General features: G+C 42.7%; 1 protein-coding gene across 1 annotated transcript; it reads right to left on the bottom strand.

The window, feature by feature from the left end:
* Window positions 1-621: 621 nt before the first annotated feature.
* ZP2 (zona pellucida glycoprotein 2) lies at window positions 622-12,326 on the bottom strand (the record flags this gene model as incomplete). The annotated part of the gene is made up of 18 exons (XM_080913010.1): window positions 622-767; window positions 1,762-1,839; window positions 2,132-2,228; window positions 2,309-2,444; window positions 3,556-3,745; window positions 3,887-4,011; window positions 4,113-4,204; window positions 4,282-4,463; window positions 5,336-5,462; window positions 6,119-6,303; window positions 6,401-6,497; window positions 7,535-7,696; window positions 8,162-8,206; window positions 8,757-8,906; window positions 10,407-10,501; window positions 10,859-10,942; window positions 12,099-12,184; window positions 12,277-12,326. 18 exons carry the CDS (start codon window positions 12,324-12,326, stop codon window positions 622-624), a joined length of 2,127 nt encoding a protein of 708 aa, XP_080769136.1.
* Window positions 12,327-14,523: the final 2,197 nt, after the last annotated feature.

Raw genomic sequence — 14,523 nt, 5'->3', positions numbered from 1 at the left:
CAGGTGGTTCTCTACTCCTTCAACCCCAATCCCAGGTCTGAGTGAGGGACTCAGAAGTGTACTCTTCCAGGGCTGTAGCTAAGCCCTAATGAACATAAATGACATGTGTCAAGTGTAGGGCTAAGGGAATCACAACATCTCAGGAAACAAGTTGTAAATTTACCTTTCGATGTTCAAGTTGGTAAATGCCTACCTAGGGTATTGTGAACATGTCCCAGATCTAAAGAATGATCGAAGGTAACAAGTCTTAAATATTTTCTAGTCTGAAACAGAAGGCAACTGGCTGGAAAGATGGAGAGATGGCTCAGCCAGAAAAGTGCTTGTCTGGCAAGCACAAGAACCGGAGTTTGAGCTCCATATGGGTTTTGTTCTGTTTTTAAAGGGCAGTCACAGTGGAACATGTGTATTACTGGTGCTAGGGAATCAGAGATAGGCAGATACCTGTGGCTCTTTCGTCAGCCAGTCTAGGCTACTTGGCAAGTTTCAGGCTCATGAAACCACTTCTTTCTCCCCACAAAAGTGGATGGTGCGAGTATGGACCTTACCAGAGTGCACACATGTGTACATGCATGAACACATAAGATGAGAGTTTTACTGCAACCTCTTTATTTGCAAGTCCAATCAACGATTGAACCTTACAGCTCTTTTCTTATGCAGGTAACAGATGATGCCTACAATGACTGCTGAGCCCACTAGCGCAGCCACAGCACCCAATATTTTAGAAGTAATATCCTTGGTAATCTCATAGCTGTCGGGGTCCATAACACCTACAAAGAAAGCAGGTATTTATGGTCAGGCTGAGCCCTTCTGTAAAATTTAAGGCTCTATCACTTTGTTTTGGAAGGTTGCAGTAGAATGTGTCCTCTCTTCACCCTATCGCCACCTCCATCCTCCCCTGCTCCACACTTCCTCTGTTAGAACCATTTATTCTTTCCATCTCAAGCCAGATGAGCCAATACCTAAAGAGTCTCAGAGTCTCAGCTTTGACTGATACAATATCCTGATGTTTAGCGATCCCTGGGTGTGTGATGTCAGAAGGCAGTTGGCTAGAGATTTAAGATAGCTTAATTTTACATTCTAGGCCTGGAGTTGAGGCCTTCTGGGTGAGACTGTGGTAGGATTATAGGAGCATACTCTCCTGTGGATTCCAGTTTGGCAGAAGTTAAAGGGATATTCACATTTGTCAACCTACCAGCAGGCAACCTGTAAACAATATACACCAAATTCTTGGTATGGTAGGCATCAATCCTTTTGAAAAGATCTAGTGTGGCATTAAGGATCTATTATAACATCCAGCATGAGAGTAGAATTGGGAAAAGGAACACCATGGGTCATTAACAAGACCACATGGCTAAGACCCCCCACCCCATACCCTGCATGGTTACAGCAAGACTATAAAATAAAGCAAGTCTGGGGGCTCAAGAGATGGCTCAGCGATTAAGAGCACTGGCTGCTCTTCCAGAGGTCAACTGCCAGCAACCACATGGTGGCTCACAACCATCTGTAATGGGATCTGATGCCCTCTTCTGGTTTGTCTAAAGATAGCAACAGTGTGCTCACACATAAATCTTTAAAAAACAAAATCAAATCAGGAAATAGACACGCTCCTGCTGGTGTCAAGATTTTCAGGAGAGTGTACAAAAGGTTCAAGGGTCCCTGGGAAGGGAATTTTTATCACTAAGCATATTACATTTCTGGCAGAAAAAAAAAAACTAAACTAAAAATGTACATTCAGAAGTACCCCAGACATTAAATCTATACCTTTGGACAAAGCGTCACCCGACATCAAGAGAATAGGTCCTGGGAGGCTAGCTGTCACTGTGTCTGCTTTGCTGGCTTCTGTGGTAGGAAACAGATAATCAAGGTTGTGTTTGAACTCAGTCCCTAGCAGATGTTCCATAGAGTATCCTGTGACATGGATTCCATCATTCTGTCATGGATAGATTCTCAAAGGATGGGTTCATCAGGCCAGATGAGAGCCTGTGCATCAGGATTGCCACACTAGTAAAAGACTGGGTGGAAAGGTTTCTTGGGATTAGGTGGAGAACAAAGTAGTGCTATCCTAACATGTACTCAATTCCAGAAAACCGAGGCTTGCATTGAGCAACGAGAACAAGGATTAAACTGTTACCCCGCTTTCTCCTCGGTGGTGCAGGGCAAGTCACAGAGCACAGAGGGGAGTCAAGGGAGACTTGGTTACAGATCAAGGCACTGCAGTGGAAGTAGATCTGGAAAAGGAGGAAGGGCATCAGGGGGAACCCGTGCTGTCACTGTCCACCTGCCCCAGGTGACTTCTTGATTACATTACCAGGCTAGAGAGGCCCTGTGCCTCCGACACAAAGGCAAAGGTCTTCACTTCGAACCTCTGGGAGTGACCAGAATGGGCTGTGGAGGAACTTTCTGGATGGAAGGTAGTACGGTAGTTGTCCAGTTCATATTCACAGCTAGGAAACAGGCACCAGGACAGGGGCATCAGTCACAGGAACCTGCACACGCCCATTTGCACAAGGTGAGCCACAATGTGATTCCTCTGTGATGCAGCCGTGTCTACATCCTACCAGTGGCTCAGTTTTACTTACATTCTTCTGACTGGACCTAACCATCAATATTCACAAAGTTCTAAGTTATGTATAACACCTGTATTCTTCTATATAATTAAACTGCACATTTGTTTACCAAGTGAGCAGGTTTATCAACAGATTCAGGTTGTAACCACACTCCTATTGTGTGTGTTGCTTACAAGCTTACTTATTACCCTAACATGAGTTTCTATTATGTCCTAGGTAGTAAAAGTTTGAAACAGAAGCAGAATCCTTGCCTTTCTGCTTCACACACTGGCAAGTAACAATGGCAGTAAGGATGAAAAGAACAAAAGGCATGAAGACTTTATATAGAGGGATAAAGGTGTGGGAGCTGGCCTCCTGGAAAAGGGATGCTCAGGCAAATCTACAGAGGTAAAGGGATGAGTTGTGTGATTGAATGGGTCTGTGTGTACTCAGGCAGGAGTCTACGGACATATTCCCACAGAGCCAAGAAAGCTAACATATAGCTCTCTGCAGGTAAGAAACCCTGGAGGAGACATTTTAGGCAGAGCTGAGAGGACAAATATTATAGCCAAAAGCACTGTAACATTTGTTTAGAGTCAAGTGGGATTTCTAATCTGAGCTCCACCACTTACTGTTGAAGTAACTCACTTAAAGCTTGGATTCCTTCAAAGTGGCAGCTAGTGTTCCTCAGGTGATGGGATGGAATACACAACAGCTTGGCATATGGTAGGCATATGGTAGGTGTTCAGTAAACAGACACTAGAAGTCTCTCTCATGATAAAAGGTGCAACAAAGCCAGATTGTTTGGAGAGAAGCCCATTTGGCAAGAGTTCAGTATGATAGAAAAGCAGCAAGCATGAGCCACCCAATTAGACCAAGCACTGATTACTACAAACAAGACTTCAGGGAATTCATGACCAAAGTCTCTTTTAAGTCCCAGGAGGATTATTTATAACTAGTAAGTTCTAATGTTATATCTGAGCAATCCTGTGATGTAGGGAGCACATACCCATCCATGACAATCTGCCACTGGGGGACAGAGGCTGGGTCCTCAGAAGAAGTTGCCCAGCAGTCATCCAAGACCAGCTTGATGTTGGGATCATTCCTGTTCAAGACAGTCACTTCCATGTAGATTGGCTGGCGGAGGTACCTCACCAGAGGGTACTCATCTTTCCTATAAGGCCGTTGGTAGGATTTGTCTGCAATTAACAGAAACCCCTTCAGGATTGAGGTACAGGCTGGCTGCAACATACATTAGGCTGACAGCACTAGACAGTGCATTTTAGGGGGAAAATCCTTGAAAGGGGTTTCATCCATTAGCATAAGTTGCATCACCTCACCTGGGTAGGTTTGTAGGACCAACAGCAGTGGCCCTGGCTTTACAGAGGCCGCTGGAGAAGAACGACTTTTGATATGGGCATTTAGTAGCATACTGTCTCTGATGTAATGACACCTCACTGTCATCCTGGAGAATTGTGGGTAGGTAGATATGAAGAATCATGTTAACAAAATCCCTGTAGTTTAAGCTGAAGTTTAAAAAAATACAAATAAAAAATTGTATCATACCTGAATTCACTGTTTCTGAATACAATGTTGGATGGTGGGTTTTCCCAGAGAGCATGTATCTCATTCTCGTAGATGACTTTATCACCTTCAAACTTCAATGTTAGAATATTAGAGACAGTCAACAAAACACTTTAAGTCTTAAGACATCTTACCCTGGGTTGCTACTCACTTTCTGCTGTGTTCCACATCCATTCAGAGGTATGTGAAACCTGGCAAGCCCCAGAGACTGAACTTTGTAAATTGGCTGACAGGAGGAGTTTCCTACCAGGAGGGTCTCTAGGTTCAGTGCAGGTTTTGTTTGGTGGCTGTAGACCTCAAAGTCCATAAAGCCATCTTGTGAACACAGTTCATCTGTAAGTGGACAGTAGCAAAGGCTTAGAGAAAATTAAGCCCACCCTGTGACATTACCTGTCAACCTTGATGCGTTAGGGTAAATCCACCAACTAAGTTAGAGTTGTCTTAAGTCTTGGTTTGGGAAAACACTGATGGATCAGCTTGAGTTACAAGAGGAACATTAAGTTACCACAACCAGTGTCACCATCAAACAGATCAGGAGATGTGGAAAGAAGGGTCATGGGTGATAAAACCAGTGAAGACTACCCTGATTCTACTTGGGTTGGCTATATAGTACTAGGTTTCACTGTGTCCCTTTCTCAAGTCTTGAATTTCAGATTAAGTCAAGGAAGCCCAACTGGTAAGCTATTAAGCAATTAAAAATCCAACAGAACTCTGAAACCTAAAATGAAGGTTTCTAAGCACTTTGGTAAGGCATACTCAGACGGGACTCACTAATCTCAAGCAATCTGAAGAGAAACTGAGAAGGCAGCTTTTGATAGGTCTGACCTGCTCAAGGTGAGGGAGTAAAGGCTCAGCTAGAGAAAGTGCCTACTCAGGAATCCTTTCCAGAGTTTATAGGACTCCCGGGAACTCTAGAGAGTTAACTAGAAGCCTAAGGCCTTTGTCCTTGGATTGGTGATTCTGATAACAGTATATAACTCAGTATAACCAGGTTTCCAAAAAACAAAACAAAAAACAAACAAACAAACAAAAAAAAAAAAACCAAACCCAGCAGTTTCACAATGATCTCCCCTCATGAATGTTTGATCACACACTTGAGCTCCCATCCTAGAACTTAAACGGCTATTTCTGACAGGACTCACCATAAGTCTCCAAGTCATAAGCATGAAGCAGACTCTTGAGGTCTTGTTTTCCCACATGCTTACCTATAGAGACTGGCGACTCACAGTGACACTCGGGATCAATCACTGTGGATACCATGTCCCCTTGGAAGTAAAAGGTCAGCTTGAGCGACGAGAGGTGGAACTGGTAGAATGAACACTTCTCTGAGGGCTGGAACAGATAATGTCAAGTAGCCATTTCAGGAAGTGGGAGTCCCGGATACTTGCAGAGCACACTTCACGCTAACCTCGTTTCCTTCTGAGCCAAAAGAGCTGCCACTTCCTCAGAGCAGAAATCGCCAGGCAGAAGTTTACTGCTTTAAACTCAGGTCTTAAAATGCACAGTTGCTTCATGCTTTTTGTACTGTTAGTCACTAAGTTAATTAACAAACTAAAGAATAGTGGAACCCTTGCTAAACCCAAGAAAGGACTCAAAAGAACTCCAGAGGTTGCACGATACTATAGCTGCACACACCCTGATGTCCTACCCTGCATCCATTAAGAACTGGCCTCAAGACAATATGGGACTGTTGTTTGCACCAATTTAACCTGTCACATAGAACAGCATGTGGAAGGCTTATCATTAGAAGTCTCACAGGTAGCTTGTAGTTGTCAAATGAACGGAGAAAAATCTAGGACCGTATCCACATGCAGAAACTAAAGCGATGGTATTAGAACTTTCCTTGGAACTGTGTAAAGTGATCGGTTATTTAAACCCATCACTGTTAGCAAGTAGGCTTTAGGGGCAAGTCATGAGTTGCATCATCACATCACTCACAAGAGGACTTCAGAAGGCTCTTGTGACACAGGGCAGGGTAGCAAACATACTTTTGTTTTCAGAAGAGATTTTCTGAGATGCAGTCTCAAGCCATTGGTTGCTTCTTTGTCAATCCCATTGGCATGCCACTGGTCCTCGGGGATGTTCCTTTGTCCAAAGCCCACAGACTTTAGCTTCCCAGGAAATTCTGGTATAGCAAGAGTCATGTGTGTAGCATTACAAGCCACAGAAAGATCTATGGGAGATGGTTGACAGAATACCCACCATTAGCCTTGATTAAACCCTGAGGACAATGTTTCCCACTGCTGAAGCCCTGCTCACTTGGGCCTCACCTGGGATACAGATAGCTTTGGAAAAGTAGTTGGTCTTCTGTCCAAAAGTTGAGAACAAGAGCTTCAGCTGCACAGTATAGAGATGGCTTCTCTCTTGCTGGAGGGTCGGGATTTTGAAGGTATTAGTTTTGAGTCTCTGGCAAGAATCATTATGTGTTCAAGCCTTGGGTGGCACTTTGGCACAAAAATGGAGTGTAGGCATTTTGTCCAATCACTGCCAAGTGCTCTGGTATTAACCTTGCTCTCTACAATGCCTGGAAAACCAGTGCTGTCTGTGAGTGTGACCCATAGCTATAGAGACCAGAGCAAGAACTGGCCATATCCCATGTCTATCTTGTACTGTCAGTCAGAATACTTCAAGCCCAGGAAGCCCATTATGCTTAAGATGAAACAAATGGTCTTTTATTAAAGTAATCAATATATGAGCACTTGTGCCAGCATCTGTCCCGAGTACAGTCATGCATGGCTTTACAGTGAGGTAAAGATATCCTAAGAGACGCACCATTAAACAGTTACCACAAAACCTAGCTTTGCCCTTATTCACCTAACATGTGACTGTGCGTATTTGAAGCTTTTATACTGTGGGTGGTGCACATTCACAGAGCACCACTACAAACTCGGGAAAGGCATTACACTGTGGTGAAACCGGCATTTCTACTTCAGTCTTCAGGTCCATTACTGGCCTAAACCTTATGTAGACTGTGATAACATCAATTTAATGTCTCACGGATGGTCTGGAGGACAAAAGATATCACCCAAACAGAACACCTTAATTCCTAAGACTCACAAGAATACCCTTTCTCTACATTAGAATTTGAATGTAAACCTGTAAAGAGAGGGAAGCATGTGCAGCAAGGCCCATGTAGCTTCACCATCACGTTCCTATCATCCAATGATGTACTTGGTATTACAACTGACAGGTTCATTGCGACAGATTCTCACTATGTAGTCTAGGCTGTCCTCTCACAAGCCTCATGCCTTAGCTTTTCAGGTGCTATAACTCTGACAATCTGCCCAGATAAATATACTCTAAGTTGGTGATATAGCTCATTTATTTGAGGACATGGTTGAGAACAGACTTAGTCTTAAGAATATTGACCATTTCCTTGATGGTGATAAGAGTTTCACACCTACCACATAGTGAACTACTCCAGTAGCATTGGCTGGCACATGGAGGGTTATTTTCTGGCTGTCAATCAGAAGATTAAATCCTTGTATTATGGCATCCTTTAGGAGCAGAGTGTGGGTTCTTGTACCATTGACAAGCTTAATAATCCATCCCATCTCAGATGCATTCTTCAAAATTCAAAACACAGATAATTGCAAATGGTCCTCTGACCTACACTTTCATGCCTACAACACTCATTCAATGCATGCATGTACAAACCAGACAAAAAGTGAGCATTGTATAAAAGACTGGAGCTTACTTAACCATGAGAAACTAATGTTTTATCGAATTAAAAGTGATCATACATTTTACCATAAATTTAAGTGTTAATATGGTTCATAAATTTTTAAAAAATTGCATTCTTAGGACTGAACAGGTGACTCAGTGAATACTTTCTCTTCCATAGAATAAATAAGTTCTCAGAACCCACCTTACACTAGTCATTAACTGCATTTAACTCCAGTTACAGGTATCGGATGATACCATCTGTCCTTTGTAGGTACCTCACAGATGGCATACACTCAAGACACAAACACACACACAGAGATGACAGACACAGTCGACAGACACAGAACAATGAACTGTATTCTTACCTGATTTTCATCAGCAAGCCTAGATAAAAGTTGTGGGAAAGAAAACTGGGAAGAAAATAAAAAAGATTTAGGAGAAGTCTCTGAAGTTCTGTCACTTGCTATTTTGCAGAACACACCCAGATTAGTTGGCATAAATTAATGTTGTAGTTCCAAAAAGCCTGGTTGCTGACACACAGTAGGAAAAGCACAGGGACAGATGGATCTTCTTCCAATCCTTCCCTTGGGTTTTACATCTTTGGGTTTCTAGTATCAAAAGGCATTGGAAAAGCTAGACTAGTTTGGGGACAGGACATGGGATGTGTTAACAGTCAATCCAATGATTATCAGTGTGACTGCAGATATTTGAGCCTTTTCTATTGCTAGGCACAGTGTGCTCAACACGTATGTACTCAGTTCTTTGAGCCACCCTGTCGGGCAAATGCTGTTCTTCCATTTCAGTTTTAGAAACAAAGTCTCAGTGTGGAAAATGTATCATGGCCACACAGCAAAACAGTAAAAAAATTAAGATTCGGTGGTTAAACCTAGCTATGTCTACAACAGCATTCTGTTAACCCCGCTACAGCCATGAGAGAGGCAGTCATCCCACATCACTTACAGATACAAGATCCTCCATGCAGACAACCATTTCTGATCTCTCGCGGATCTCTGCTTGAATAGCTGGACAGAAGAAATGATGTATGTTGTCTTCAGATCTTACATCAGCGCTGGTGTCCTGCACTCTGATGTTCACCTGGTACCCACCAATCTGTGTACAAACACAGAAGACCATCCCGGAATTTGATCAAGGGTGACAACACATTTGAGTTCAGCAGTACAAGTTTCTGCAGGCACTTCATTCCCTTTGACAGGAGATTATAGCTGGCTCTTTTAAGATATCCTTGTAAAACTCACGGGCTGAGAGGAGAGTTCAAAAATTAGGGGTAGAGTCTGGTTTTCTACTAGGATCTATTATTTTGGGAATTATGGTCATATTCCCAAACATCCAAAAAGGTTATTTAAATATACCCCTCAGCAACTAAGCTGATGTGATGCCCTGGAAGTGAGAGGAGCCATCTTTGTTACCCTTGACTTCAAGAGAACTTAGTCTAAGGCAAGATGGTTGTTAACCTAATGATTTTCTGCTTAAGTGTTAAATAGTAACTATCCAAGAATTTATGTCATCGTAACTTTAAAAACCACTCTTAATCCAAAGGTCATTACATAAATGCTATGAGACTATATTTGGCTGAGTTGCAGTTAGGAGATGCTGAACCCAGAGGACAGCAACTCAAACTTCTTGAAGTTGGGAAGGCCTGTATCCATAAGAGAAGGACATCAGCTTGGGAGGTAGTTCTGGGAGAAGATGGAAGAGTGAGTGAGGGGTGGCTATGATAAACACATTGTATACAAGTATAAAGTTTAAATTGGTACAGATTTTTACAAAAGGTATGCGATTACTTTTCTGGGACATCACCAAGGATCATAGTGGGCCAGATGACTGCTCAGAAAACAGTCTATGAATATGCACAAAGATTACACTATAGGTTCCAGTATCAGGGTTAAACAGTGGATTTCCAGGACTCACCCCACACTCACATCAACTGAAATCCTTGATGGGAGCTTGAGAACGTCCTCCATGTGGCAGGCTTTTAAATTTTATTACACCTAATGACCCTGATTGGGCAATCCTGTTGCTTGGCAATAGAGAAAACACGATTGCTTAGCAACTATTTGCTTTTTTAACACCTGTTCTTAAGCAAAGTTCTCTATCTGCTAGCACCAAAAATAGCCTTCCATCTCACTCGGGGGTTAGATTAAAATAGCTCTATGACCAAGCATTTACTTTGTCTAATTTACATATCCTGCCTTTATTTCTATAGTATTAATATTTATGCCCTGGGGGGAATGACAGTATCTTTCCCATTTTTCTATAAGCAAAGTAGCAAGATTAAGTAGCTTAAAGTCAAACCCAAGGCTAGTAGCTCAAGCACTAGGCTTTTTCAACAGTGATAGTTCAGACCTCCTGCTCCCTGGGCCATTATAGGCTACTTGACAATATCCTTGACTTGTAGCCACATTGATGCCAAGAAGAGTCCATTCCATCTCCAGAATGTTTCTAGGTATGACCAAAAGCATCCTCCTGGTATGTTAGTAATACAACAGAATAAGCCAATCTGGTTGAGGACTACTGTTGTGTTTCAAAGTCTAAATCCTCATAATGATCATGTTCCTACTCTCAAGTCACAACCCCAAAGCACTTGCTTACCACTTTTACAGAACAGGTCTCGTAAGAGAACTTCAGGGTGAACTTTTCCAAGTCCAGAGCATAAATGCAGTTCAACATTTTATTACCCATGGGATCTACAGAAGACAGAAATAGCCAAGAAATGCATTCAAGTGGCAGATTCAACTGAAAGTTTCCAGCCAGGATTTCTCATCCACATCTAAGGCGTGTCTATCACTTTTGACCCAACTTAGTGACATGATCAAACTTTGGGTGTTGGGACTTACACCCAGAAGTTTCAACTGGATCCCAAATAAGTCACACTACCCAGAAAGGCAGGTATTCCCCTCTTGGTGGCATTGGGCAAGTCAGGAACCCCATGGTACTAGGGAAGATGGGTGCCAGTGACTTCAAGGGTTGGACTCTGTACCCAAGTAGAGGTGCCTCTGCTTTCTACAATCTAGAATTAAAATTACAAAGTAGGTATTACATACCCACCACAAAAGGATTCCATTTTTCCATGTCAAATCTGCTTGAAAATTCTATTCTCACGTCATCTTTATCACAAGTGAGAGTACCTGTGGAACAGAAAAGTATTTGGAAGCCTTTTGAGAGACAGAGACACCTGCGACAGGTAAGTGTGAAAACATCATTTTCTGCTGCCCGTTAAGGATCGGGAGGACACTCTTATCCCCCGGGAACTCAGAGTAAGACTTATAAATGCAATACAAGATACCAGAGCCTTAAGAGTGCTCCCATTCAACACCCAGAGACCCAAGGAGTACTCCAGCTTTGACTTAACAAGTCAGGTCCAGGGGCTGGAGAGATGGCTCAGTGTTCAAGAGCACGGACTGCTCTCCCAGAGGTCTCGAATTCAAATCCCAGCAACCACATGGTGGCTCACAACCATCTGTAATGGGATCTGATGCCCTCTTCTGGTGTGTCTGAATTATATATAATAAGTAAATCTTTAAAAAATGAAATGTAATTACCACTTTAAAACAAACAAACAAACAACAACAAAACAAAACAAAACAAAACAAAAAAACCAAAGGTTCAGGAACCTTGACTGCCTGGGGATTGAGCTGCTAGTTCTGGGTCTGGGTCTCAAGAACAGAAGCTTGTTCTACTGCCCTTCATAGTAGATCTTTAAAAAGAAAATCCTGGGTAAGTCCCAAGTTGTTTCTCTTTTTTGGGGGGGGTGGGTTTTTTTTTTGTTTTGTTTTGTTTTGTTTTTTGTTTTGTTTTAATTCAAGACTAAGTCTGCCCATGACCTGCCTTTTCTGTAGCCTTCAACCCAGGGAAGATAGTCTCCTGGGCCCTTTTTTTCATAGGAAAAGTTCTGGGTGGGCCTGATGCCAAGGCCTTAAGCTTTAGGGATGAAGACTGTTGTTTCTACATGTGAGGGCTCGGAGCATGACTTGCTTTAGGTACTGGAAAACAGGAGACAAGGAGGTGTTGGGAAGTAGCTCAGACATGCTTTTGAATTCTTGTGTTTAGCTAACATTGCAAGACCTCCTTTAATGACTAATGTAAGAAGGGAGTGAAGCTAGGCATGGAGGCACACACCTGAAAAACCAGCTCTAAGGAGGTTGAGGGCTGCACAGCAAGTCCCAGTTGGAAGTGATGTTGGGAAGAGGTAGAGGGGAGACGGGAGGGAGAACAGGGTGGAGAGCTATTCCATCTGCAGACATTGCTCTCTGGTCAGAGGGTTCTCTTGCCCAAGAGACATACCTGGGAAGACAGGATTCCATGACTGAGGAAGACTTAACGAGCTTAATGAAGTCACAAGGGTGAAGAGAGAAAGCAACCTGTAGATGCTGGATAGGAGAGGGAAAAAAATGCTAAGAAAAAGTGAACTTAAGCAAATAGAGCAATTGCATCCCCTGCCCTCATTCCCAGAATGCCTTACCTCCTGCAGCATTGAGGGCGTACAGACTCTTTCCTCTGCCACCTCGCCATGTTGGAAGGCACTACCAGAGCACCCAGGCGAGGCTGTGCAGGCAGCTGTGGGCTGTTATAGCTAAAGCTAGAATGTGACCCCACCCACTCACTATTGGGGGCACCTGGATCTCCCAGCCCAGCTGAGAGGGCGAGGGATTTGGGAAGAAAGTGCCACCTCCCCTCCCTTACACTTGCCTCCAGGTTCTGCCTGCAGCTTTTGAGAGGCAGAAGTAAAACCAGTGTCCAAAATTGGCTCCAGGTGTTTAGTGGCCCAGCCCATGATTTGGGGAGAAAGTTCAGATCTTTTAAGCAAGATACCTTCAATTCCAGTGTACTGAAGGATGCTGAGACCCACTAAGCAAGGGCATCTGTTTGTACCACTAAAGCTTTGCTTTGGGTGCTACATAGGGGAGGGGGGTTAAAAAAAGTTTAAGCAAATAAGGCCATAACACCCCTACCCTTGCTCCCAAAATGCTTTGCTTCCTGACTGTTGTGGAAGTTAGAGGTCACTCCTGTGGTGTTCAGGAAGTACTAAAAATAGAATTACAAAATGGTATGTGGACTTGTGTCCACATATAAAAGCTTACTGCAAAGAAAATGTAGACACTTAAATGTGCAGATGCAGAGACTGGTACTTCAGTAATTCGAGCACTCAGAGGCTGAGGCAGGAGGACTAGGATCTGAAAGTCAGTTATATTGAGAGATCCTACTTTGGAAAACAACCCTTCCCGAAAAGGAGAGAAAAGACACACAGACTTTTAAGCTTGCTACTGATAATACTCATATATTCTGAAATGTCACAGACTTTCCTATAAACACCACATGTGTTGCCCAGAGAAACTCCATTTTATGCCAAGCATTCGTTTTTGTATCCAATAGTGTTTGTCTCCTGCCCCCGGAAGGTAAGTTCCCAGTGATCCACCCACAAATGCACAGCTGTGACCATCTCTTTGCTGTAATATGACTAACTGCTTTTATGGTTTCTGGAACTTGCTTATGTGGACACTCTAAGGATTATTTTGTGTCACTGTGACCACTTGGCAGAACAGACCAGTTTTTGCTTGCTTGTGTAGGTATTGGAAGTTTTCACCTAAAAAAAAAAAAAAAAAAAAAAAAAAAACCCTTAACATCCCTGAGATTTGGCTTTAAGGTTGTTGTCCTGCCAGCAGTTAATCAATACATCCTTTAATTATAATTGGATTGAGTCTGAGGTCTTTCCCTAAGGGTCACAAGCTCCATTAACATTGTGTTATTTAAACAAAATCCGTACCCAGGGATAAAGTTTAAACAGTTTTGTAACATCCTGTTACCACTGACAACATTCTGTCTCCTATAATCATTGTAAGGGTTGTGTGGTCACACATCACATATACTTACAGATATTGTTGTATTGTTACATGTACTAATTCCCATATGACTCTATACTCATTTTTAAGGGTTATATGGTCACTGTTTAAATAAGCCAATGTTTATTTAACTGCTCCTTCCTTATAGATACTAAGTAGTTATTTTTTGAGAGAGTCATGTAGAATCAGGCAAGTTTAGAATCAGAGATTTTCCTGCCCACATCTTCTACATGGTGTGTTTACAAGTGGGTGCCCCCATACTGGTTAACACAGTGGATATTTTTATATATCTGTCTGGCTAACCCTTACTATAATTCTTAAAAGTATATCTCGTGGGTCAAGGGGTGTTGTAATCTAAGAAGAACAGAAGATCATGTAATACTTAGGCATCTACAGCCCAGGAAGCTGAAGCTGAACAGCCTTCCCAGGCTTTCATAATTTAGTATCAGTGGACAATTCAGCTTTCCAGAAACTGGGTCTTTTTGGCATCCCTCATTGCTCTGTGAGATGTCTAAATACGTTCAGCTTGTGTTCTGCAGCAGGTGAGTATGATCAGCAAACTCTGGGCAAGCTTAGGGTGCCATTTGAAATGACTGGCGCATGCGCATCCCTGCTGGTATGTCTCAAAGGGTAATCTACACTCATCTATCTGAAGTATCAGTATAGGTTATAATCACATTGTCCTGGTGCCTTTGGCTTCTCATTAACATCATTCTTGGGTTCCACACAACAGACACTGAGTCAGGTCCCGGTGGGTGGAAGCTGAAAGGTTATCTCAACAAGCACCACAGGTACTCGCTATAATTATAAAAATTGGGAAAATACCTGGAGGGAGGTGAGCACAGAAAGGAATAGTTGCAGTGGTTTAG

Source organism: Micromys minutus (genome assembly GCF_963924665.1).
Source record: "Micromys minutus genome assembly, chromosome: 2".
Lineage (NCBI taxonomy): Eukaryota > Metazoa > Chordata > Mammalia > Rodentia > Muridae > Micromys > Micromys minutus.
This window is presented reverse-complemented; position numbering and strand designations above follow the sequence as displayed.